We start from the raw sequence: 24,623 nt of genomic DNA on the forward strand, positions 1-24,623 counted from the left end.
TGAGAACGGACCTTCGCATCTAGACCCAACCCATCAATCAAAAGAATCGCTCGACAGCAGAGAGGTTTTTTTGGGAAAATCAAGCCGCAACTTTTATTAGTCATCTTTTCGTCTTGCGGCACGGTCTCTGAAAACGTTCCAGGGGGCAAAGGAAAGATGGCGAGCAGCCTGCCGGAATAAAGCCTAGCGGACGTAGCGGTGTCACTTCTTCACAATCTGCACGACGTCTTCGTGGTGGACGACGTGGGAAAGGCCGACGCGCTGAGGGCTGTACTTTGTGCTTGTCCCCTGCGCAGACAGAACCGGACGATTCGTGAAACATATCCACTAATGCCAATCAAGCTTAGATGTTTTCCGGAGCATGCTTGTTAGGTTGGTAACTTTCATGAGCAAACAAGCAAGCATGCATTACACAGCAATGGGTTTTTTTTTTTTTCTATACATGTTTTGTTATAGCAGAACTGTTATAAGTGGAAAGTTCTCTTGAACTAAAGGCACCAATTCCAGTGCTGACTATACTAATAACATTGAGGTAGTGGTGTGCTGTATGTGTGAACAGGCTTTAAAGGTATCCACTGACACCATACTCCAGCATTTCTTTAATGTGTGATATTTGCAGTTTCCACAAATACACCGGCATTCGTGTATTGCGAACATGCCCATTACGAGTGTAGATTTCAGTTGCGTTAAGGTGCCCACGTGTTATGAGCAAGGAGTTTACCTGTATAGCATAGGGCACCAGCGTGCACCACACTTTATCCCTAACCTTTTAAAACGGTCTACTTACTGTGAACTTTCTCTTCAGTAGTGCCAATTGTAATTGCACAAATAAGAAAGGGTTCGCTGGACTTCCTTTTTCAGCCAATGAGAAAACGGTGCACCTGGCAGTTGACCTTCCCTCAAAAGTAAATAACAATGATTCTACCACTTACCCATACGAGAGCATACTTGAACACGTGCACAATGCTTCGATGAATAGCGTGACACTGCAAGAACACAAAGAAGGGAAAAAAGCTGAATTCACATCAAGATAGATGCCATCGACAGCTGTAAAAATTGGATGTTTTGGGGGGGCGAAACAGATGAACGAAAATGGTTTCACCTTTCAAATTGGGCAATGACTTGTGCCACCTAGCCGCTGCATTCTTAGTTATATATTATAAAAATGCCAGGCACGTGCAGATAATGAAATTTGAGTTCGAAGCAAATAGCAGTTTTGGCCGAACATTTTCTAATCGAATATCAAATAGTTTCTCCAACCGTGGACCACGCTCAAACAAAAACTTAGCTGAACTCGTGAAGGTTGTTTCCTACCTTCCACTCGTAAGCTCGCTTAATTTTAATGGGGCTATACTTGTGAACTGTGGCGTGTAAACGACAATGTGGTCACAGTTCTTATCATCGAGGTGATTTATAAATATGCTTGCTACATGCATATTCTTTTCCAATTTTGAATTTGACAAAAAAAAAAAAGAAAGACATGGATGAACGCGGGTTGTCGAGCCATCGCTGTGTAACATATACTTGCGCATAATTGCGGCGGTGAGCCCATTGAGTGCACTTCTTGCCGAGCACCTGTGCACTGCAAGAAAGCAATGCCCGCGAGTTCCGCAAGTATTGCTTTCCCACAGCTCACGGGTGCTCTGTAAGAAGCACGCTCGCTCGCCGCAATCAAAATTTCGAAAAGTATGAATAGTTCACCTTGAAGCAAATATTGAAAAGCGTATTATTCGAAACTACTATTAGAAAATTCTAACATTTGCACCACACTAAAAAATACATTATGTCAAGGTGGAATCTAATAATGAAGTCGAAGCCAGCACCACCTGGAAATTTCGGATTTGATCTGAACCAGTCAATAAAAATTAAGTTATTGAAATAATCCTTCTGCTAATTACCCCTTAAAAATCTGTTATTAAATTAGCACAACTTTATCAGCGGAAGCTCTAAAAAAAAAAAAATTACCGCATCGCAAACCTGTAAATACTTTCAATTGCCTCGTTTTAGAAACTAAATCACCAAGGACGTGCTGCCATTGTTGCCTATTTTCAGCGAGTACCAAGTGAAGAATTGACAGTAGAAGTGTCGTCGAAGGTAGGAGCCTCACACTGGAGGCGGAACGGCTGAAGCTCCTCCCTGCCGTCCACACCTTGCGAGTGACTATAGTTCCTATCTGTGCAGTCTAGTTTCAAGCATTCATTCAGACTTGTGCAACTAAAACTGAATGGAGACGACGCTTACTACAGCCGCCAATGTTTGCCGATAACCTTGAATTCGCCGACCGAAACAGACCCGGGCCACAGTGAGCCAGCACATGATTACAACGGCTAGAAATGTGTGAATCGACCAGAGTCACCCTCTAGAATCGAGACCAAATATTAAATGGCACAAGGTCTCGCGTTGGTGGGGGTCTTTCCTCGCCGACGCGCGACACTCACCACATGCTCCACGGTCGAGTTCCTCCTCAGGATGAGACCGCCGTCAAAATCGGGTGGTGCTGAAAACGAAACCAAAAGAATGAGTATGAATAAACAAAAAAAAAAGTCGCAACAAACTTGGTACAATTTCATAACATCTCCAACTGCCCCACACTGAAAGCTTCTGGCATTCCCGGTCGATGCGCAGACGCTGCACGGATGCCACACTCGACGCTGGCGGAAAACTACAATGGTGCCTGAAACGCGTCTTTGACTAACACGTGAAGCGGCAACAAATGAGGTCGTGAAAGCCGGCGTGTCGTGTCGTGTCGGACGTCGCGGTCCTGGCGGTCGGTGCGAGACGTCTTGACAAAAAGCACGAGTGAGGGGCTGTTCCATGCACCACGGTTGTACTCACAGCCTCGTTTCTTGGTGTAAACTCGGATGAGAGCCAGGTAGTCCCACAGCCTCTCGAGGAAGTAATCCAGGTTCAGCTTCATGTTGCAACTGAAAGGGAGACCGCAGCTGTCACGCTACCCCCTCTTTTCGCATGGCCTCTAGGATTTAAAATCCTAGAGGCCATGCGAAATTATTATTTCCGCGTTACCTTCGAAGTTTAACCTATATCTGCCTCGCTTGATTGCATCTCTTTCGTAACTTATCTTTCACTAACCTGCCGTGCAGTCGACTGCTTCTCCCACGACCTTGTTCATCCCGTTTTGAACGTTCTAGTGAAGTGGACCTACCAATAAGTAATTGCTGAAGGTCAAGAAAAGCGGGACAAGGTCCTTTTGCAAAGCCCTCCGCTGCTCCCACTTTCACGATCGAACACTGGAGAGGAAGCGAATCCACCCGCCTCCCCTCCGACGTCCGCTCTGTTAAAAAGGAAAGAATGAAGGACTTTGTAGGAGGAGCCTGCCCTGCTATTCTTAACCTGCAACAGAGTAGAACACATTCTATTTGCAGTCGTTTTCTAGAGAACTTCTCTAGACCAGACGCGCCTTCAGATGAAATGCCGGTTCGAAACTGCTCTCGCTAGTCTCTATGCGGAGTGCAAGTTCATCTGCTTCTTTTGCAGCGGTTGTGGAGACGTCAGAACGCTGAGCTCTGATTGGCTCTGATTGAAGGATAGTGGGTAGACCTCAAAGCAAGCTGCCTTGAGGTCTACCCACTATCCTTCAATCGGAACTCGGCGTTCTGATGTCTCCACAACCCCAGCAAAAGAAGCAGACAAACTTGTGCTCTGCATTGCTGTGTGCTGTAACCAAATCTAATTTTCTGCCTCTTAGTAATGCCTCTACGATTTTGTTTTCTCTCCAACTCAATCTCCTCTAAAAGAGAAATATAAAAGAGCCCTCAAAAATAAAATGACCGATCAATTAACGCGGACACCGGCATCATGCCAGTACATATTGTCATGGATTGAAAATGGGAAACAAACGTCTAAATGAAAATAAAAGTTTAATGAGGTGAACTTGCAGCCACAAACTTAGAGGAAAGTACCACGCATTCTGCATTGGCGACTGTCTTGAAGTTGCCACTCTCAGCTTCTTTTACAGAGTCTACGTAGTTTAAGAACACTCTGCACGAGATTAAGCGATACATTTTAAGATGCTACTAGAACATTCCAGAAGAGTCGGCCATGCACCCGGCAATATCTGAGATGCGTCGGCGATTGGATGTCGCATCACTCGTCTCCGCATGACGTTGTGGCATCTCACCTGACCACGACGCTGTGCTCCTGTCGGGCTAGCCGGTCCACCTCTTCGATGGACACCTGGTCGATCTTGTTGTAGACGTACAGGCAGGGCAGGTACACCCGGTTCCTCAAGATGGCGTCAATCAGCTCGTCTGGAGAGCAGTCCTCGCGAAACAGCACCTCCGCGTTGAAGATCTCTGCGCAGAGAGGGCCACACCCCAGTTTCATAACAACGAACGAGTTCGTGCAGGCGGTAACATGGCCCCTAGATTACCAGGTATCCGATTTTGGTCATCGCAAAGACGAGAGCAAGATCCAATTTGCTTCTCGCAAAGCGAGCAAGGTGGCATTTGAAGATAGTTTATCTGCTAATGTGAGCAAAGAATGCAGTCTGTCTGCTAAAAAGCATCATTCGCAGACAAAAATACTAAAACAAGAAAACACCGTAGGTTGATTACTAACAGACTCGCAAAAAAGTTTATTGTCCGCTACGAACCGAGCACCCCGGCGAAGAGAGATCGGACGCCGGTCGAAATTGTAAGCCTCTGTTATTTTACATTGGAAGCCATTCAAAACTCGCGCTTCATTTCCAAATCTCAAGTTGCTCTGCTGCCGTACGCAAGCTGACATCGATATGTGGATGAAGGAACACTGAGGACAGGAACATCAGAGGCCACGAGACCTCTCTCACTATTTGTATGTTGGTGAGACGTTCTCACCAAAATATTGCCCTGATTGCAAGCTCGCAAACGGGTCAAAGACGTCTCGTCGGTCGATTGTTCGTAGGCTGCGGCGCCACACTCTATCGGCAGTCGAAAACGCTCTCGCTCGCACGTCGACCAAAACCGGACCCCCAAAATCTTTTCGTCACGCTATGGGAAAGTTTTCTCTAGGGACAAGTTGAAACAGCAGAGGTGCACTGCCGAAACAAGAAGTCATCCAATCGGGCATCCTGGAGAACCCAACGGATGGACGCGGGGGTTGGGAGAAGCCACAGAGGAGAGAGTCGCTCGATGCGTCTGCCTTTTCGACAAGACCTTGCGGACCTGTCGAAAAGATGGACGACCGGAAACACCCTGTGAAGAACGCCCAACACACCCCGCTACTGGACTTGGTCGTCTGGGTCGCCGCCCGCCATAGACCCTGGCAAGACCTGCGAAATACACCTTTGACGAAAAGTTTAGATGGCGACGTGCAGACGTCGATTTTTTTGGTCCATTTTAGATCGAGCCTGGTGACTTGAACCACCCTATAAAAATGTAAAAAAAAAAAAATCTGTATATCTGAATTGTTTTTTTTTTTCAAAATTATTGCGGTAGGCAAAGGGTTGAAGTCAGTTACGACATCAAAATGGACTAGATTTGACTTCTTTCAGGAGAGGCTAGAGGACGAGAGATGACACCGGACGGTCGGGGTGTACTCACTGTACTCGTGGAGCACCATCTGCACCAGCTTTTCGTCGCACTTGGTGAGGTTGCACGTCGAGTTGAACGAGAGTCCACCGGCTTTCTTTTCCTACGAGAAAGCGGCGGAGCTTTTAGCGCGGCACCTCGCACAAAACGTGTGAAGGCCCGTTCGCACGCTTCTATTTGCTTCAGATCGAGTTCTCGCAATCTCTAAAGACGAGAGAACGCACTGGCACGGTGGCGCCACCTATGAGGTGACCCTGGGACTGCATTTCACTAGAGCAGAGGCTTTGCAGCATTTGCGAGATTGAATGCGTGTACCATCTATGAGAAATGATAGTTCATAACATCGTCAAAAGTGTTTCAAGGAAACAATAAAAAAAAAAGAGTGATGCACAAAAAAAAAAAGAAAAAATATACGGAAACTGCAGGCGTTCCACTGCTACCTGATAGATGGCACCCTCTTGTTGTGTACAGCCAGGGGGACGTAATATAGAGGGCTAATCGTCGCGACGGGTCGGGTAGTTAACAAACGCACATTGTTAACTTTTTAATCACTGAAGAGAAACATGGCATCACTTGGAAACTCATCGAGCGTCATCAAAAACCACTAAAGAAGTGAATTGTAGAACAATTTGGGGAGCGGCATTGCGCCGACGCTACCACTCGCGCAACGGGCGCAGTGCTGGCAGTGTGATAACAAGGGTGACGAGAGACGGAAAAAATGCGCGGGTGTGTTGTTGCACCACTAGCCTTGGGCCTGTTGCATGGGTGAAAAGTTTGGTGCATCACCACACTGCGCATGCGCCCAAATCTCTGTTAAATTTACTTACTTACCGGCTTTTGACGATGCTCGGCGAGTTTCTGACCAGAACTGTATCTTTCTTTTCGATAATTAAAAAGCCAATTAACAAATTTTAGTTCATTAGCCTATTTATTGTGACGATTGTCTACCCCTGGCCGTGTAACTCCCCTGTTACGTCCCTGGCCGTGTAACTCACCTGCACAGGCCTCACTAGCGTAGCTTTCGTGGCTTTTTTAAAACAGATCTGTAAAGCATTTGAGCTGTATACTGAAATTTGTCTGACTGCCCACTAACAAGCTTTGAATGCTCAAAAAGATGTCCTTTGTACTAGTAATAACTTGCCTCCCCGACTTCGAGCTCTCACCCCCCCCCCCCCCCCCCCCATTTTAACCTGGTGCTTCACACTTATTCGAAGTCAACAACAAATTTAAATTTAAACAAAAGGTAAGGCGGTCTCTAGGCAAGAAACTTGCCTTGAAGTAGATGTTTGGGGGCAGCTTGTTGAGCCTGATGCCCACTGCTTCGAGTTCCTGTTCAAGCAGCTTCCTGGGGGGTGGCAAAATCAGCAGATTCCGTTAACAAAAAGCACTGTATATTCCACGTGATGGCTTCCATAGTTTACATGCACGTGCAAATAAACAAACGAGTGACAGACCCTTTTCAAAACCCCACCAAGCAACATTGTTGGCTGTCATTTTTTGGGCCCTGGCGATATCCCACACTGCCCGGTAATAGTGGTTAGAAAAATGCAGAGGGGGGGGCCAATCGGCTCAGAAGGGCGAGGCGATCAATCATGCTTTCGGTTTCTGGGCTAGGTGGCACAAGCTACCGCCCATTATAAAGGGTACAGCAATTAGCACCCATCCATCCGTCCATTGCGCACGAAGCGTGGGATTGGATCCAAGCTCTCGCCGAACACCGACAGAACGCTCGTGTCCAATACGTGCTCGGAGTGTGTGCGAAACAGCTACTGGATGGCGCTAACTTTTGAAAGGGGTCTATTAATAACAGATAAAAAGGAAAAAAACTTGAAAAGCACCTGTGGACTTCACCCTTGGTGGCATCCAGCATCATGACCACCAAGTCTGCTGTCCTGGCCACGGCAATGACTTGTCGGCCTCTGCCCTTGCCTGTCGTGTTAAGAAATGGGCTGAATGTGATCCACAATATCTGTAAATGACAATCGCACGTTTGTATTTTGAGCCTGGTGGCTGTATTTTCCGTTATAAACGGCCCACTCTGGCAAATGCTCAGAGAGCAGCCAGAGGAAAGCACGTCACATCTGGCGCAATCGTGACGTAGCTTGCCTCGGGATGAGCAAAGCTGCGGCGAGGCTGATGTCGTCAGGATGTCCCAGCCGTTCCAGCCACCGAAGTGGCCGAAGCACGCGGTGCCGAAGCATGCCAGCGATTGGGCCACCGCAACTAACCCTAAAGCTGCTTTTGTACGAATTTTTAGCGACAGGCTAATCTTCTATAATCTTGTAGACGGAGAATAGCGACGTGTGAGACACAGAAAAGAGAGTCCCAGTGAGAGGAGAGTTCCTCCTTCTCCTTTTTCCCCGTGGTGGCCGGAGAGCTGGCGGGACAACGTCAGGTTCAATGCAAGTATATAGTTCTAGGCAAGACAGGCATGTTCACTACCTGTCAAGGTTCCCAGATAGGCATTACAAATGAGACTTTACTGACATCCACCAGGTGCTATTTGCTAAGCGTTTTAAAAGTGTTTTTTTTGGTGTCCTTTTCAACAAGAGATTGGTGTGTCCAATGTGATACCATTCCCTTGGACATGTATAGACCAAGAAATAAGCGCCAAAGTTTCGTTGTATGTTTTTAAGGGTGTCACAAATCCTCGCAACTTCAAGCTAGAAGAATTAGAAGATTTCAAGCTTTTTTTTTAGAAATTCCAAAACCGAGTTAGACACGTTTAGATCCACACGCTTCGGACTAGCACAATGTGCAACTTGTGAAATCAAGCAGGGCAACCTCTCTTTCCACCTTATGACAACCAAGTGATCCACATCAAATGCCTAATCTTCTTATCATGGCTGTCTTTTGAGCAAATTACTTGTTTCACATGTTTGCATGAAAGTCACAAGTCGTCGTACCTTGGGAAGCACCCTCGATGATTCCAGGCAGATCCAGCAACTGTATGTTGGCTCCCTTGTACTGTAAGAGCAAACACATAAATTGCTTAGTCATGCAGATTATTTTACTTTGAACTAGCAGACAACACCCACCTCAATGACACCTGGGATGCAGGTGAGGGTGGTGAATTCGTAGGCAGCCGATTCGCTGTGTGTGTCCGTCAGAATGTTCAGCAGCGTCGACTGGAACAAAAACGCCGAATCTAAGGGGACACCAGCGCTAATTCTCGGTTATTCAACGAAGCCAAATTAAATAATCTCCACACGCCAAACTCGGTCGTTAAAATTTAGGAGAGCACAGCTACAGAAGGAATAGAGTTCATAAGCAATTTTTGCACAAAGTCACCGAGTCATACCTTGCCAACAGACGGGAATCCGATGAGAGCCACCCTGGCATCGCCAGATTTCATAACATCGAAGCCTTCACCCTGAAAAACAGGTCAAACAAAAACGCGTGACAAAAGAAACAGAACCCGCCAATAAATAGATACAATCAAACTTCTTTTTTTTTTTTTGGGTGGTGGCTTGTGCCGCCTAGGGGTGGCAAAAGCCACCACTAGGAGAAGACTTTTTATTTTTAATTTTTTTTTTATGTAGAATTCTCTGTCCCAAATCGGCTTCGGCAATGTGGTATAAAGAAAATAAAAATGTTTCCAAGTACCAGCTGGTAAGTTTTAAGAATGGACTGCATTTAGAAAGCCACCACGAAAAGACCGTTGGAAGTGAGACTTACCATTGCATAGGCATGTTGGCACATAGAGCCATCCAATGTAAGACCAATATCAAGAGAGGACCAAAATGTTTATGAAATGTCGTTACTCCTTTGAGGCCACACTCAAGTTCCTCGGGGGAGAATGTACAGAACGTTCCATTTGGCACATTCGCTTTTTCGCTAGGCAGCAAGGAACGGTGGAGAAGGCTGCCATCATCTTTACGTGCACCTCCTCTCAACCATTTTAGGGGTGGCCTTCAAGCAGTACGGGCCACCGCACTCATCTGCCAACATTAAAGGGACACTGACACCCCCCAAAAAAGTTTTTTTCATTTTTTGGCAGGCGACTCATTATGGTGTCGGAATACTGTCCAATTAATATTTTGCTACAGAGTCACATATATTTTTAATAAAGCCAAAAAACGCAACTGCTCGAAACCGAAACCGAAATCCCCGCATGGAGGTCGGAGAAATATAGAGGATGAGAGAGAGCCGGAAGTCACGTGGCCACACCCAAACGTGCCTTGTTTTTTGTGATTTTTTTCCGTGCGCAGCAGACGAAATGCGTTGCGGGAACCATTTGCTGTGCGATTCCTTTGCAGTTATGTTTCTTCTGCTCACGGTTCTGTACTTCGAGATGAGTTGCTTTGTGCACTGAAGTGTTGGAAATTAGTGTTGAGTGCCCGTGGTTAACACCTGTGATCACCTCTGAAAAAAATACCACCAAGCTTCCAAAAGCTTGGTGGTATTGCATAAAGAGCTGCCTCCCATGTCTTGCATCTGAGAGTGGCATTGTGCGGCAGAGTGCACAAGCTTCCAAAAGATCAACGGGATCGGGACCAGTGGCTGGCTGCAATTTCTGCAGAACAGTTACGGACACCTCGGAAAGAAAACGCTACCCGATTCATATGCTCTTTGCATTTTGTGGGAAGTGACTACATTGAGTTCGCAGGTGTCAAAAAGGGAATCCCATACCATTTAGTTCAGCGACGTTTCGCCCAGAACATTTGTTTTTTCAGTGATAATTGAAAAAAAGAAAAATAAACCTCTCAACATGTTTGATAAAAAAACAACAAAAGGTACGCCCACTCTAGGTACTGAACCCGTGTCCACTGCGTGTGAGGCGGACGTCTTTCACTGAGCTACTGGGAGAAGTCTTTCGTTTGTAATAATGCAGCCGGTCGAGTGTAGGTCAGAATGTTTGCTGCCGATTTCCCTTCAGCATATACACTATCGGCTCGAAGTCGGGCAGCATTACGCTTTTTATGGTAAAGAAATCATACGTATGCATATTCAACATGAAGTATGCACTTCGTGCTTGACGTTTGCGCGAGCAATGTCGTCAGCCACGAGAAGGGGCAACGGCTCGGCAACGTCTTCATACAATCGGCTTGGTGGTCGGGCGTGTTATCCGACCACCAATACCAATTCTTTTGATAGGTCCAAAATTTCTCTTTCGAAGGAAGACAGAATTTGCCAGTACCGCGAACGACAGTTCTGAAGTAGAGGTCCCACGCCCGTCGTCCACTGCCATCCGTGAATCCCACGATACGCGAAATGACGCCATGTTGAGAATAATGCAGTGAACGCACAGAATGCTTCTGGTTGTCTGTGCAACCTTCTTTTTTTTTTTTTTTCAATCAACGACTTATGACTTGGATTAAATTTGGTGGTCGTGTCTAAACCTTAGAAAACGGACCGTGACCACCGAAAAGAGAGTGAGCGCGACTCAAACTAGCCAGTTCTCGACCGGCGTTTTTTGGGCGGAAAGAAACCAAATTTCAAGGCGCAAATTCTGTTCTGGGTAGTTGGGCACTCATATGTCACGTACAACTAAAAACCTCGACGAGCATAAATACCCCGTCAATGTCCCTTTAATACTTTGGATAGAAGAAGTGTAACCCGTCGTCCAAGTACTCGTTACATGTTATCTTTATGGTAACATGTAACGAGTCTTTCTTTTTGCACTGTTTTAGTACCATTTTAACATGAACAACCAACTAGCCCAACTACACCCCTTCTTGCAGTTCTTTTTACATCGGGTCCTTTTATAAGCTCAGCGCTGTTTCTGTGTTCTCCTTCCACTGGTCCTCTGCCTCTTTTCGCGCTATTTTAATACCATTTCAACGTTACCTTGATGGCTGTAGCTATACAATGGCTACAGTTATACCAAGGGATTAGTACTGAACATCTCACACACTTACTTTTTCTTTCGATTTTCCCTGCGGTTCCAGTAGCTGCGTTCGATACTTGGCAAGTTTGGCCTTGAGGACTCCTAAATGGTACTCGGTTGCTGAAAAGAAATGCCCGAAAAAATGCATCCATGAAATACGACTTAGCAACTGGATGCTACTGTTGTTTCATTGAAGTCCACTGTGGGTAGACAGGTACTCCGAGGGAAGTTCTACCCATCACTTTCCACTTTTAGCAGAGCAAACGCTGGAGAGGAGGTCACCTCCTCTCCGGCATTAAAAACTAATATGCTCCAATGTTTTTTTGTTTTGTATTTTAGTTTGAATGGCGATAAAACGACGCTTGTTATGCAGCCATGTTAACGGGTGTCATAGCTTTATGGGTGTTGCAGTTTTAAAGTTATAAAAATTCGGAAAAGAAAAAGAGGATGTTTAGTAAGTTTGGTTACGTATATATTGTTACTCAAAGTAAACCCTCATATGGCAGGCTTCAAACACGGCCGCCATCCGCCTTGTTTTGCAACCGAAGTGGATGACAACATTTCTCAGCCTGAGCTAAGCTTAAGTCAGCACAGTTTTTAAGCATTAATGTAGATTTACAGCGATGATAGACGGCAAAAACGCGCCAGTCAATCAATTTCACGTTGCCAGCAAAGCCGATTTCGACCTACCCTTATTTTTTTGCGTCCTCGATATCTCCTTTTCGATCTCGCTGATCTTTTCAAGGATGCCCATCCTGGCTCTCGGGCTGGTGCTCGTCGAAACTACAAGGACACTTGAGGGGACGCAAAAACCTGCCGGTAGTTATTATGAATTAAAGGGCGACCACAAGTCTTCAAACGCAGCTAAGACCGGAACATGCTGACCGCCATCTTAAGTCGACCGCAGCGACTCCCAACAGCAAAGTTGGCAAAGTTGTGTGATCGAAATTAAGAAGCTGAACATAAAAGTCTAATAAAAGTTAACATATACTGATAATAAATAAATTTATTTAATTATAACTGTTTATTTTTTAAGTAGCACAATTTAAAAAAAACAAGCCCTGGGCAACGTAATGTGGCTGCCGCACACCAGTTGCCAGAGCCGTAAAATACACGGCTCTGCCAGTTGCTTCTGACATCCAGATGTATCGTTATAATGGCACGCCCAACGCCAGTGATTGGATATTTCAAGTCACGTGATTGGTGCTCGACGGAAAAGCGGCCCTTCACTTTCCGCAATGGCGGCCGTCGTGCGTAGCCGCGCGACTCGTACCAGCGATCAGTGACCATTACAGTCGCGTGCTCGACGGAGTGCGCCGCATCTTCGGTCGACATGAGTGGGGATTCCTCGGATGACAAGCTTGTCAGAGTATGGTGCGATGGCTGGTAAGTGGAACCCCATTCCTGCAAAATGTTTGTAGAGTTAACCGCGACTGCTTGGACTCTTTTAGAATCCTTGACTTTCACCGATAAGTTTTGGAGGATAAATAAATCATGTTTGCATCTTCTTCGGGTTCAGATCGAATGCAAGACGCTGGGCATAGTCCAGAGTCGTTAGCTTAGGCCGATAGTAGCTATGCGCTCATCAAAAATGGTTTCGATTAGTGTTCTTAGCCGCTACTCTTTTGACTGTAAGAAATCCTTGACTTTCTCCAATAAGTTCTAATCGATAAATAAGTTCCGCTTGCATTTTTTTGCAGGGTCAGATGGAGTGCCCTACGTTTAGCATAGTCTAGAGTCATTACCTTATGTCACCAGTCATTTAGTAGTTTTTGTAGTTCGCTCTTTAAAGAGGTCCTCTAGTTGATTTTCGTTCATGCGAATTTAATTTTGCAATTTTGTTTTGTGTGTATGTGTGACGATTACGCTTGAAAGTACAGGAGTTTCGAACAGGTAGCAGGGAATAAATAATTATAAAAAAAGTGAAATATATGAGCCTGTTATGTTCGATCAGCTGCCTTGATCTCATGAGGTAATAGAACACTTTTTTTTTATTTACTTTTTTATATTTTAATTTATTCTTTCAGTTACGACATGGTTCACTTTGGTCATGCCAATCAGCTGCGTCAAGTAAGTCATTGTTCTTCGTTTTATTTCAAAACAAAATTGAACTGAGAATTGCCATAATGTGTTCAATGACTGATTGGTTGTAACGAAACACATAAGACCCACAAAAAGTGAAGTAAATTTCGAGTTTGAGTAATGTTGAGAACTTGTAGGTTGCACCTTACTTAGATCTTAAAGAAGTAAAGGTAACTTCACAACACCAGAAAGAGTCGATCAGTGTGCGAGCTAATTAGATTAAGAACTAATTAACTTATTAGCCTGTTGTGGCGTGCCTGAACAGTGCCTAAAAACAAAAACTGCCAGGGCGACGCTGTCGAACTATGAGGACGACAGAAGAAAATGCCTTGGACACAACTTCGACCAAGCTTTCGACTTTGTTTTGTACTGCAGAATCACATGCAGTCATGTCGGAGACGCCATAATGTTAAGCACGACCGTGCTTGCATTATTTATTGCTGGCAAAGAAAACAGATCTTTCATCTTTTAAGGTCTAAATGTCTCATTATAAAAGATCTTTTATATTGGGACATTTTTTTCCCCCTTGTGTTTGAATAAAGGAGAGGCAAATGCACATATTTTGCTATTTTGGAAACATTTAGACCAACTCTTTCTTGTAAAAAAAAAAAAAAGAAAAGCTTATCTACAATTTTCAGGAAAAGAAAATGCCCTTGCCTTTTTGTTATCGATGAGCATGATTTTTAGGAGGACAAAAAAAGCTTAAAATGCAATCACAGAAGAAAAAAAAATATATATAAATATATATTTATATAGGCCATGTGGTGAAGTCAACTAGAGCAGTCTTGGCTGAATTCACGCTGACAGCGTATTTCCGTTACCGCCGCGCAGGCAAAAGCGATGGGTGACTACCTGGTTGTTGGAGTTCACACTGACGGTGAGTCCTCTGTTTCACCCTGCTTCCTCTGAATTCGAAACAAAGCCTTTCCATAGTCTGTGCTCAGGCACCTACATAAGTTTATATATTTTTCGTAAATTGGTAGGACACAAGTACAGGTTTGCGAAATGTGCAACAGCCAGCAGACACCTATTAAAGGGGGACTAAAGAGGATTCTGCAATTGTCTGTCCTTGGTCACAACTGATTCTACGGACCCTAAGCTTTCTAAATATTCAAAAATTTCAATCGCGCTGTGACAATTTCTTTATTAAAAACGTGATGAAAGGTCGGGACACACCCGTTTCTGGGCAGATTTTTCCCCTCAGGAAAGGCTGACACTGCTGCTGGGGCATACCCCAGCAGCGGTGTCGGCGCGGTGATGATGGGCGCTCATTGGCCGATCGCGATTTGCCTCTCGGTCGCAAGCCACCTCTCCTAGAGAGGTAGGTAGCTGCTCCGCTAATCGTCTGAGTAATCCACTGTTGGAGCACGTATGTACTCTGGTCGTGTATGGGACGGAAGGGTTGCACCGGCGTTCAGCGGAAGCTCTGGTTCAATCACACTCTTCGTGCCCAAGAAATGGTGACCGCCAATGTTGCTGGACGGAATTTTAAGAAGGGTCTATTGGGCGTTCATGCTTGGGGCATTTCATTGACCTAAAAATTGCTTCCATTAAATTGTAAGCTCCTAACATGCCAATATTTTCTCTTTTTGTGTGTGTGACTCCGTCTCTAAATTCAGAGATGGTTGTCTAATTTCAGACGCAGCCGGTTAGGGTATAAAATTGGGGTCTTAAAATGTAGGGTAAAAATTTGAATAAGACTCGTGTGGATTACGTCTGGATGCATGTGTTAGCTGTGAATAATATTCCATGCCCTATGACAAGGTTTAGCGATTTTAGTTCAATCATTTCAGAGCAGAAACACCTGTAAAAGGTTTTTTATTACATTATGATGCATGCATTTCACATCTGTAAGTGGGACTCGGTTTGCTAGTTAGTTTTGCATGCCTTGGGTTGTGTTTTTTTCGTTCTCTTTATTATGGAACAGCTTACAGTTTAACGATTTCGGAGCTGAGGCAATTGTAAAAGTATGTTAATTAGGTTAACATCTGGTCGTAGAAAAGCACCTCATCCACACTATTTATTAGCAGTGCTTGGGACTGTAACTGTCTGAGTGCTTATTGGTCCTTTCCATCAAAAGTATTGGCTCAGTATGTTAAGTTTCTATTGTTGTGGTTGGTTTCTTTTTAATTGCTACTTTTTTAATGAGCACAACTTCTATTGTTAGTCTGAGTGATTATTTGCTGATTTATGGGTTTTATAAGTTTAATTTCGACCTGTTCTTCGTGCTGGTTTTCTTTTTTCATGAGGGCATTATTTTAACATTTCTTATTACTACACAAAACACGAATGGCCTAATTAATTTTAATTTCTACCTAACATAATGCCTGGCCTCGTGGACCTTCCATCTTTTAGATGAACTTTATGAAATTTTTGTGCTGAATTGCTTCTAGATAAAATGAGCATGTTTTGTATTAAATACCAACTTCTGCCACTCGGATGTTTCAAGGTTCGCAGCTTTTTTTCTGTATTTTGCTTTCCTCTAACACAGCTTTTTTGATAGGAAGGGCTTAGCGACTGATTGTTCCCCATGTGGCAGTCCTACCACAGATGTCGGAGTATGTTTCCTCTTTCGGTGTCACCAGCTGTGCAGTTGCCAGCACGCATCATAAATTTTCTCCCTTCTCTTTGTTGGAGGCCGGCAAACAAAGGCGTCTCTAACCTGACGGAAAACCTGTTCCCAGCTTCCTTCTTCACGCTCTTCACAATGCTTACGCACTTTGCTAAGGCCCGCTTCAGACGGGGCAATTTCGCCCAGCAACTTGACGTCGCAACACCAGCAACATGGGCTGCCCGCGTTCACACACAGCAACCAAATTGCTACGACTTGCCATCATCACATTCAATCTTATTTTTCTTGCACTATTTAGACGCACAACTATGCTCTAAAAAGCATGGTTTTATATCTTTGAATGGCATTGAGATACTAACTCATCTTTCTGAAAAGCTTTATTTCCAAAAACAATCCATTTCAAACCAGAACCGAGTCTTTAGCTGTCATCATCACCACCACTGGGGTGTCATGTGAAAACATTGCGCCCCTGATTGGCTGCTGCCGCTTCACACGCCTCCGAGTTGTTCGAGTTGCTCGTCCGTTTCGAGCCGGGACCAATCTCAGCAATTCATGTCGATCTAGGGAAAGCTAGGGAACAACCCGCCAGCAGCCTCAAAATTGCTCGAAAAGTTGCCCCATCTGGAGCGGGCCTAACAATGTTAAACATTTGATAGAAAATATTTTCCTTGTACAGTAGTATTTTCATCTTGCTGCATGGCAAACTACCACTTGACTTATATTCTTTTCTTCTTTTTTTTTTTATCATTGTTTGTTTGGGATATTAAAATCACTTGTAATATCCCGAAAGATGACCCACCCTTGAAAATAACCCACTCCTATTTTTGACATAATTTTTTATTTTTTTTTAACATTGAAGGATAGCTTATTTTTAGTAATTGCGGTGCCCTGACCAATGGCGACCTCGGCCGAAATGGGGTCAGGAAACTACGACAGGAGGTGGGCAAACATTGCTGACTGGGAAGGACAGTTGTCTATACTCTATTGCCCTTAATGTCAAAAGTAATTTAATAAATCACAACATATACAAAAAATCATTTTTTTTTCCTTGATCGCACATTAAAAGTTAGCTCTCTCCTCGTTTCCACCCGATTTGCTCGAGGTTTTAGCTGGGCTACTTCTTAGGATATTATGGTAGTTGTTAACTTGTTAAATACCTACTTCAGTAAAGACAAGGAAGTTGTATACATTGCAGTAATGCTTCTAAACATACAGACATAATTGCTAGTGTGTAATGTTAGCATGCTTGCCTTTGGTTTTACGCTACATCTGCCCGTACACGCGTGTATCTGGATACACTCTATATTGCATCAGAGTTCCTTTAAAGTGGAACATTTTGCGAGTTCAAAACATGTTTGTTGCATGAGCGCCTATCGGATGTAATCCGGATCTAATTTGTCTTCATCAACATTGACTCATTGAGTGCGAGCTGTGAGCTCCATACAGAATTGGCAGGTTGTTCGTTGACGTCCGTCGCAGTCGCAATTCCTTGAGAGAAATTTGGGCCGCTACGTGCAACTCTATTTTGGCGCCGTTGCCAAACTTGCGTTTTGAACCTCTCGAGTTACCACAGCACGTGCCACTTGGAGCAAACGAGGCATATTTTTGCTGTCGTAAACAAGCTCGAAACTAGTTTTGTCCCATCTTGCCAAAGGACATCTTGTTTTTATCTTTTCTGCTTTTTCCTCGCTGACAGTTTGCGGGTGGGGTTCGTCTCAAATGACCAAACTTGCGTGCCCCTTCCATTATCTTGTTTGCCCACATCGTGCCGCTTGGCACTGTCGTCTGCTTTTTTTCGCGTCTCTCGTGCTAAAGTGGGACAGATCGTTGGATGAAAAAAACGTGCAAATACTGGCCCAATGTTTCTCGCGGAAATTAACCCGAGAGCGACGGCGGCCTCGCCGAGACTGCTGAACTGGTCGCACTTGCAGATAAGGGTTGCACGTAAGGGTACCCGTCTGACGTGGAGGGATATGCTTATCTATTGGCGGTTGTGGGTGACTGTTCTGCTACCGCCTTGAGGGCTCTTGAACGCTGAGGTCTCTGGTTAAGGTCAAGTTCTCTAGCCATCGGCGCGTGTGTTTGGCTTCCTTGTTATCTTGAGAAAGCCAGCTCGGTATCTAGGTTTCCGTGGGTGCATTGGTTTTAGGGGACTGCCCTTCAACCCAGGAAGCCTATCGAGTTTTGTACTACTTTATTCTAAATTGCCGATATCTCTCGTACAAACCTGTGTCTAAGCTTTCTGGCGGTCCAGCCGTTTACTGTGGGAGTTACGTTTCCATCCGATGCGTCGGAGTGAAATTGGCTCTTGTTTTTGGCACCAGAGAGGACTTCTCAATAGGTCCTACCTTGGAAACGTTGTTCATTAAGCAGTTTCTTGACTCTGGTTCCACCATGCAGAGGTCATATTCTACTCTGCAACATACCATAAGATACCGCAGAAGTGCCCACCTCGTTTCAGCACCTGCCGTTAACGTTTCCCAAACTTGGGAATTCTGCAAATTATACATTAACTGCCTGATTTGACTGGACAAGCGCCCTTGTCTAGATTACGCCCGTACCCAGTAAAAGTGGGGTAGGTGCATCCCTGGTATTTTATGGTATATTGAACTTTAGAACATACTCGTTGGAGTGATAGTGGTAAAAAATAGTTTTGTTCTCATCGCTAAATATACCGATTAAAAGATAATAAAGTATGTATTCTACTCTGCAGTGTACTGTTTGGAACGTATAATTGCGAGAACGCGGAAAAATATTTTTTATTAGGTGCATATTGAGTCTCACTTCTGGGTTTGAGTCTAATTCCAAACTTTTATGAAGCGTTATTTCGAAGTATTCCACATACAACGCAATCGACCCAGCCCAACAAACTAACACTACAAACACTGGCGTGCCGTGAAGGTGACGGCGGCGGCGTTTAAATGCGGATGGTGTTTATAACCATGTCTGTTTCCTTTCCCGTGAACCAATCAGAGGAGATCCAGAACCACAAGGGTCCTCCCGTCTTCACCCAACAGGAAAGATACAAGATGGTGCGAGCGATCAAGTGGGTCGACGAGGTAAACACAGTACCCGACTTGGCGTTCGGTTCTTGCGCGAAAGAAACAGGTTATCTGGTTTCTTACCACTGAATGTTTTGCAAAGTTTGAGTAGTGTTATTACATGGGTACTTCCCCAAACTCTCTGCCATGTCGCACTGCTTAATTAAAGCGTGGAAAGCTTATTCGCATGTTGCAATAACAGTTAGACTGTTAATGGCAGCATGTGTCCCGCCTAAAGGGTGCCAGATTACGATGTGGCGAGGTAAAGGTTTGGGTTTCAAGGCGACACAGCCCTGACGGACGTCCATCTTTAATGCAGGTGGTGGAAGGCGCACCGTACGTCACGTCCCTGGAAACGATGGACAAGTACAAGTGCAACTTCTGCGTCCACGGCGGTAATGGAGGGGGCAGTCTTTGTTTCGAATCATACCTGCTCAGGGAGTTTTTAAATCTATGTTGCCAGATAGCAGCTGGAATTTGGTGACCCGTTTTATGAGCCAACTCTCCGAAAGGTTAACCGGTTTACAGGAGGTAGAGAACATTCCAAAACAGCTGGAAGCACCTGAAATTTTTAATTCGGCTGCCGAATTTGGTCGTTCAACGTTTGGCATGTGTTGCCATGGCCGGTGACAGTTTAAGAAATCAGGGGGAGCTCCTCTCACCCCTCTCCACTTTGGTGGAGCAGACCAGGGTGTAAGATAGACAGGTGGGGAAACGAGAGCCAAATAAGCGACCGGATTGTGTCCCCCTCGGGTTTCTCTTTTTCTGTGGCGCCATCTATGTGGAGCACCGCGAACTCTCACTCCGGGTGGGCGACCGGTGGCGACCGGCTAAACTGACGGAGATGGTTTCTCGTGGATTTTCAGTGGAGGACCGTCGTGCTCTCGGTTTATTTTGCGCACTCTCCCATAGAGTTCCACGCAAATCCGATTCCAATTTTTTTTCCTCTCGCCGCAGCGCCATCTGTCGCAAAGCGGGGGTACCCGCAAGCAGAAGAGTACACAATCCGGTCACGGCGCTGCAGTAGGCTTCTATGGGCCGTTTCCCCACCTGTCTATCTTACACCCTGGAGCAGACACTGGAGAGGAAGTCACCTCCTCTCCAATGTTCACTATGTGAAAGTTGGAGGAGTTTACCTTGAAACCTTAACCTCTCACTAACTTTAGTTACAGTAGAAGTAACAGGGTCTCGAAATTACAAAGGTGCAGATTGTATGATCTATCCATTCATTCATGTGTCCTAATGACAGGCAACTGAAATGTTGCGGGATTATGTTCTTTTTGTTGCAGACGACATCACTGTCGATGCTTCTGGAGAGGACACCTATCGCTATGTCAAGGAAAGCGGCCGCTACAAGTGAGTGTTGATGCGCTCGGGCTGCTATGACAAAGTGTATTTATCTGTACGGGTAGATATACTTTGCTGCTGTAGGTGGGACTTTTCAAGCACCCAAAGCTCAAGTTTGCACAACCTGCTTGCTTTCCAGAGAGTGTCGTAGGACGGCTGGCATCTCGACGACAGACTTGGTGGGGAGGTGAGTGTGTTGTGTCCGAGGGACATTCTAAATATCCTAGGGACATCCTAAATTTACTTTAAGGAAAATTGAAGGATCTTGCAATCTCCCAAGTTGACAATCATTTTGATTACCTATCCTGGACATTCTAAACACCCTAAGGGCATTCTAATCATATTAGGGACATCATAACCTTTGGAGAAGAAATAAACGGTCTTGTTATCTCCCAAGTAGCCAATAATTTGTATTATCTATCTCGGTCATTCTAATTCTCTTACATTCTGATTATCATAGGGACGTTCTAAAGGGACATTCTTGTCATCCTTCGGGCTTACTGAACATCCTAGACATTCTAGACATATTGAGAAATAAAGGTCTTGCCATCTTTTAAGTATCGTATCATTTTACTGAGCTGCTTCCAAGCCTGAAATTTTATGCCAAGAGAGTTTATTTTTTTGGAATTGTGAACTTTACTCAAAATGGGCACCATTGTTATGTACGGTCAGAAGAAATTAAAACAAGATGAGCGTTTTAGTTTGGACTTTTATGTGCCTATACCACCTGTCTTTACCTTGTGTTTTTGCTGACTTATCCTGGATCTGCATTCTGTGTCGATGCAGGATGCTTTTGATGACGAAGCAGCACCATCACAGAGGAGCCAAAGAATATGGGGTGGACAAAGAGCATGCTGGGAACATCAGTAAGGTAGGACCTTTGTTTGCAGACAAGGTGGAGATGAAAGCCAGATAAATATCATTTCGAAAATGCTTGTTGCTCTAAACCTTCCTACAAAATTTTGAAAATGAACAAGGCTTATCCTCATTATGTCCCTCATTCTTGGTTTGATTTTGCGATTAACCAAGACTTTTAACCTCAGCATGGTAAATCTACAGGAAATTTTTCTAGAGAAGTTTTGCAGTTTAGGGAATTGTTCTTTTATTTTTGATGTAGAAAATTTGGGGTATTGTTAGGGAATTTTTATGGAGTGATAAGAATTGGGGAATCATTTTTGTTTTTTCCTAGGAAATTGCATGCATTAGGGAATCGTTCTGAAATGTGCCAGAGGTGCAGAAGGATGTGGGGAAATGTTGGGGACTTTTTTCGTAGAATAGCCGGAATTATTTTTAGGGAGCCTTTTAATTAAATAACATTGTGGAATTTTTAGTATTGCCGAATATTAAGTGGAGATGATTAGAGAATTGCTAGGAAATTTGAAATTTCAATAAACTGTTGCACAGAATTTTGAGGGGGATTTTCTAAAAAGTGGCAGAGTTAAGTTCCCAAGAAGATGTTTTTTTGAATTGAAAAGATTCGGAAAACTTCGGGAATTTCTCCGAGGTCCTGCTAGGGTTAAAGAGAAGTCAAGAATTATTTTTTTACCAAAAGAAAAGTTTTCAAGTTGATGAATTCCTCTGAGTAAAGAAGGATTTGCCCAAAAAAAAAAAAGCAAAATTAGAGAAAGGTTGGGAAACTTCCCCAAGATGTAAGAATAAAATACCTCTTCGTAGAAACTTTCAAAGCAATAGCAACAATTTAGACTGATCATGAAGTTTTCTAAACAGATAGTAGTACTTTACAAAGTTTTATAGGTATTTTCTGCAAGTCAAAAACAGCATGGAAAAGGTTGAAAAGTTTGCTCAAGAATCTAGAAGATCACTAACGTAGAAGTTTGAGCTAGTTGGTATTTCATGATTAAAAATTAAAACAGTGCAAGGACACGGACAAGAACAAGAAGGTAGACGAACAAGGCGCTGACTTATAACTGAAGTTTATTTGTGCTAACATAGAGTATACCTGAATACTGCAACGTCAAAACAAACAAACCAAGAGAAACACCATGACCGATTTGTGAACTGTGTGGAGGGAGTAGTGTACTTCATTCCGCTGTTGTGCGGCTAGAGATACGTCGGGCAAACGGGGCGCTGCCTCAATGATCACTTGCGAGAGCATAAGTAGAACGTTTAGAGGGTTTTGTCAGGTCATCTTGGCTTGCATTGCTGAGACTGTAGTTGCACTTCCGTCTTCAACAAGTGTGAAGTGACTAGAAAGAATAAAGATAAACTCCCTCGAGAAATCATTGAAGATCGGGAAATTGGAAGATTGAGGGAAAACTGTCTCCCAGCGCTCCTTCGCTATCTTCATCCGATAAGGAATATTGCTTTTTAGACGCACAGTAACAGCGCATGACGGTGGCTTAAGGAGCGTGTGGCGTCCATGTCATGTATTTTCTCTTGGTTTGTTTGTTTTGACGTTGCAGTATTTATACTCGATATTAGCACAAATAAACTTCAGTTGTAAGTCAGCACCTTGTTTGTCTACCTTCTCGTTCTTATCCATGTCCTTGCGCTGTTTTAATTTTTAATCTAGAAGAGCCACAGAATTTTGAAGACGAGTTTCGTATAAAGCAGGGTAGGTCTCAAGGGGTAAGAGGCATGACATTGGATCTTTAGGGAATTTCCCTAAATGGTAGATTTCTTAGGGAATTTGTCTACAAAGCAGCCAGTACATAGCAGGATAGGTCCCAAGCAACCCCCGTTACGCTCCCTATTAAATTGGGGAAACATTGAATGAACTGAAACCTCTACCGATTGACTCTCTGCTGTTGCCTCATTTGACCCCAGCTGGAGCCGAGTATAGCAGGACCATTACTCAATTATAATTTGCCGAGGACCTACAAGTTTTCGGAAGTATCACAACAGCTGGTCTTGTGAAAATGCTAGATAACATCTTACAAAGTACAAGTCCAGTACATTTTCTAGCTTCTTTTTTTTTTTTAAATTTTGTTTTGGACCAAACTATTGTCGCTGACAAGAAAAAAAAAACAGCAGGGCATCTTTTTTGAACGCCCATCCTCCAGCACCCTCTTGCTGTCTTTCACTGTCCTTTGGTTGGAGGCGGGGCAGCTGAAATGAAAGACCTCCCTGTCATTCTCATTGTGCCAATGACCTTAGGGATATAACCGAAATCTGCACAGGCATTACGCATTGACGTCGCTACCCGGTCGACGAATCCGGCTCGTGCCCGACCATTTCTGCCGCCCGACCGATTTCGTTTTAAAGCGGTAGACATTTCCCTAGTATTTCCCTTTGTTCTTGCTTGCTTGTTTCTCTCATTTTTTTTTAACCTTCTGACTTTATCCTGACCACTCCCACTCTCTTAAAACTAACAGTTGTCTGGTTTTGACGTGCTAGGCGGGGGCGCCGTCAACGAAAACGGTGTAAGTAGTGGTCGGTACTTCATTGCGCCCTGTGGGTCCTCTGTGCTCTCTGTTTAACTCCACTGATCTCTATTGTAGTGGGCTGAATTGCGGATCGAGGCATGTCTCGCTGGGGTTGGGCGACACCGCCGGTGCTTGACACCAGCCAGTGCGTGGGATTCTATGGGAGAAAACAGGGAAAACTGCACTTCCTAACCTTAGTGGGTTGTTCTCGACGATGAAACTTTTATCGTGTTTTCCGGGAATGACAATTGATATTCCGGGCGTAAATATCAAAAGCGTTAGAATATAAATCTTTTTTTTAATAAATGTTTTGTGGTTAAGGAGTCGAAGGTTGCTTTGCAACCTTGCTGGGCGTTAACTGTGATGCGGTTCAGTGAGACAAAGGTTGCCGAGAGTCAATGTGGAGTCATTGGAGCCTAGCAGACGATAATTTAGAAGGCCTTTACTGGGGACATACACATTGTTTCAAGTGCTTCTACACAGTACTCTGAGCATGTTGTTCATTTGTTGAATCTGTCATTTTTTTAGCAACTGAAGCAAGCAACACCTGCACAGTAATTTATTTTGATTGTCGTTGGAACGCTTGACAAATGCCGATTCGATCTTCAAACACCTGACATAATGATCACAGCAGGCCATAAAATACTCGCCTTCGGTCATTGCGTACAAGCTTCAATATTCCTACTTTTGTGTATTTCTCCCATTGACTTGCATGTATTGCCTGGTGTCAAGCAATGACCACTGGTCGTGCCACCAACGGGCTCCCGATCCCTGATCCAGCCTATTACAATAGAAATCAGTGGTTGACTCTCTATCCGCTTTCTCTATGTGCTAAAT

General features: G+C 44.3%; 2 protein-coding genes across 4 annotated transcripts in view; one reads left to right on the forward strand and one right to left on the reverse strand.

Moving 5' to 3' along the window:
- Positions 1–65: 65 nt before the first annotated feature.
- Positions 66–16,230, reverse strand: LOC8041205 (developmentally-regulated GTP-binding protein 2). Of its 2 annotated transcripts, XM_040221231.3 has the most exons (14): positions 16,103–16,230; positions 12,049–12,171; positions 11,390–11,478; positions 8,830–8,901; positions 8,567–8,656; positions 8,435–8,495; positions 7,367–7,457; positions 6,801–6,873; positions 5,541–5,631; positions 4,139–4,313; positions 2,836–2,924; positions 2,439–2,497; positions 933–986; positions 66–288 (listed from the first exon to the last, which is right to left on the reverse strand). In XM_040221231.3, the coding sequence occupies exons 2-14, from the start codon at positions 12,110–12,112 to the stop codon at positions 202–204; spliced, it is 1,095 nt and encodes a 364-aa protein (XP_040077165.1). In that variant the 5' UTR covers positions 12,113–12,171; positions 16,103–16,230; the 3' UTR covers positions 66–201. The 2 variants fall into 2 exon arrangements, with proteins under 2 accessions (XP_040077165.1, XP_042150384.1); XM_042294450.1 differs by lacking the exons at positions 933–986; positions 16,103–16,230 and having other exon boundaries at positions 12,049–12,259.
- LOC8041206 (ethanolamine-phosphate cytidylyltransferase) overlaps positions 12,493–24,623 on the forward strand; it is a 25,187-nt gene continuing 13,056 nt past the window's right edge. The window contains exons 1-9 of one of the 2 annotated variants that reach the window (XM_029967536.4): positions 12,575–12,744; positions 13,386–13,428; positions 14,272–14,317; positions 18,986–19,071; positions 19,373–19,448; positions 20,343–20,409; positions 20,540–20,587; positions 21,187–21,271; positions 23,736–23,783. In XM_029967536.4, coding sequence (XP_029823396.1) covers positions 12,692–12,744; positions 13,386–13,428; positions 14,272–14,317; positions 18,986–19,071; positions 19,373–19,448; positions 20,343–20,409; positions 20,540–20,587; positions 21,187–21,271; positions 23,736–23,783 — 552 coding nt within the window. In that variant the 5' untranslated portion in view covers positions 12,575–12,691. Of the gene's footprint in view, positions 12,745–13,385; positions 13,429–14,271; positions 14,318–18,985; positions 19,072–19,372; positions 19,449–20,342; positions 20,410–20,539; positions 20,588–21,186; positions 21,272–23,735; positions 23,784–24,623 lie in introns of both variants that reach the window. The other variant, XM_002414487.4, reaches the window with a different exon arrangement.

The sequence above is a fragment of the Ixodes scapularis genome, unplaced genomic scaffold (assembly GCF_016920785.2).
Source record: "Ixodes scapularis isolate PalLabHiFi unplaced genomic scaffold, ASM1692078v2 PGA_scaffold6__148_contigs__length_123643588, whole genome shotgun sequence".
NCBI lineage: Eukaryota > Metazoa > Arthropoda > Arachnida > Ixodida > Ixodidae > Ixodes > Ixodes scapularis.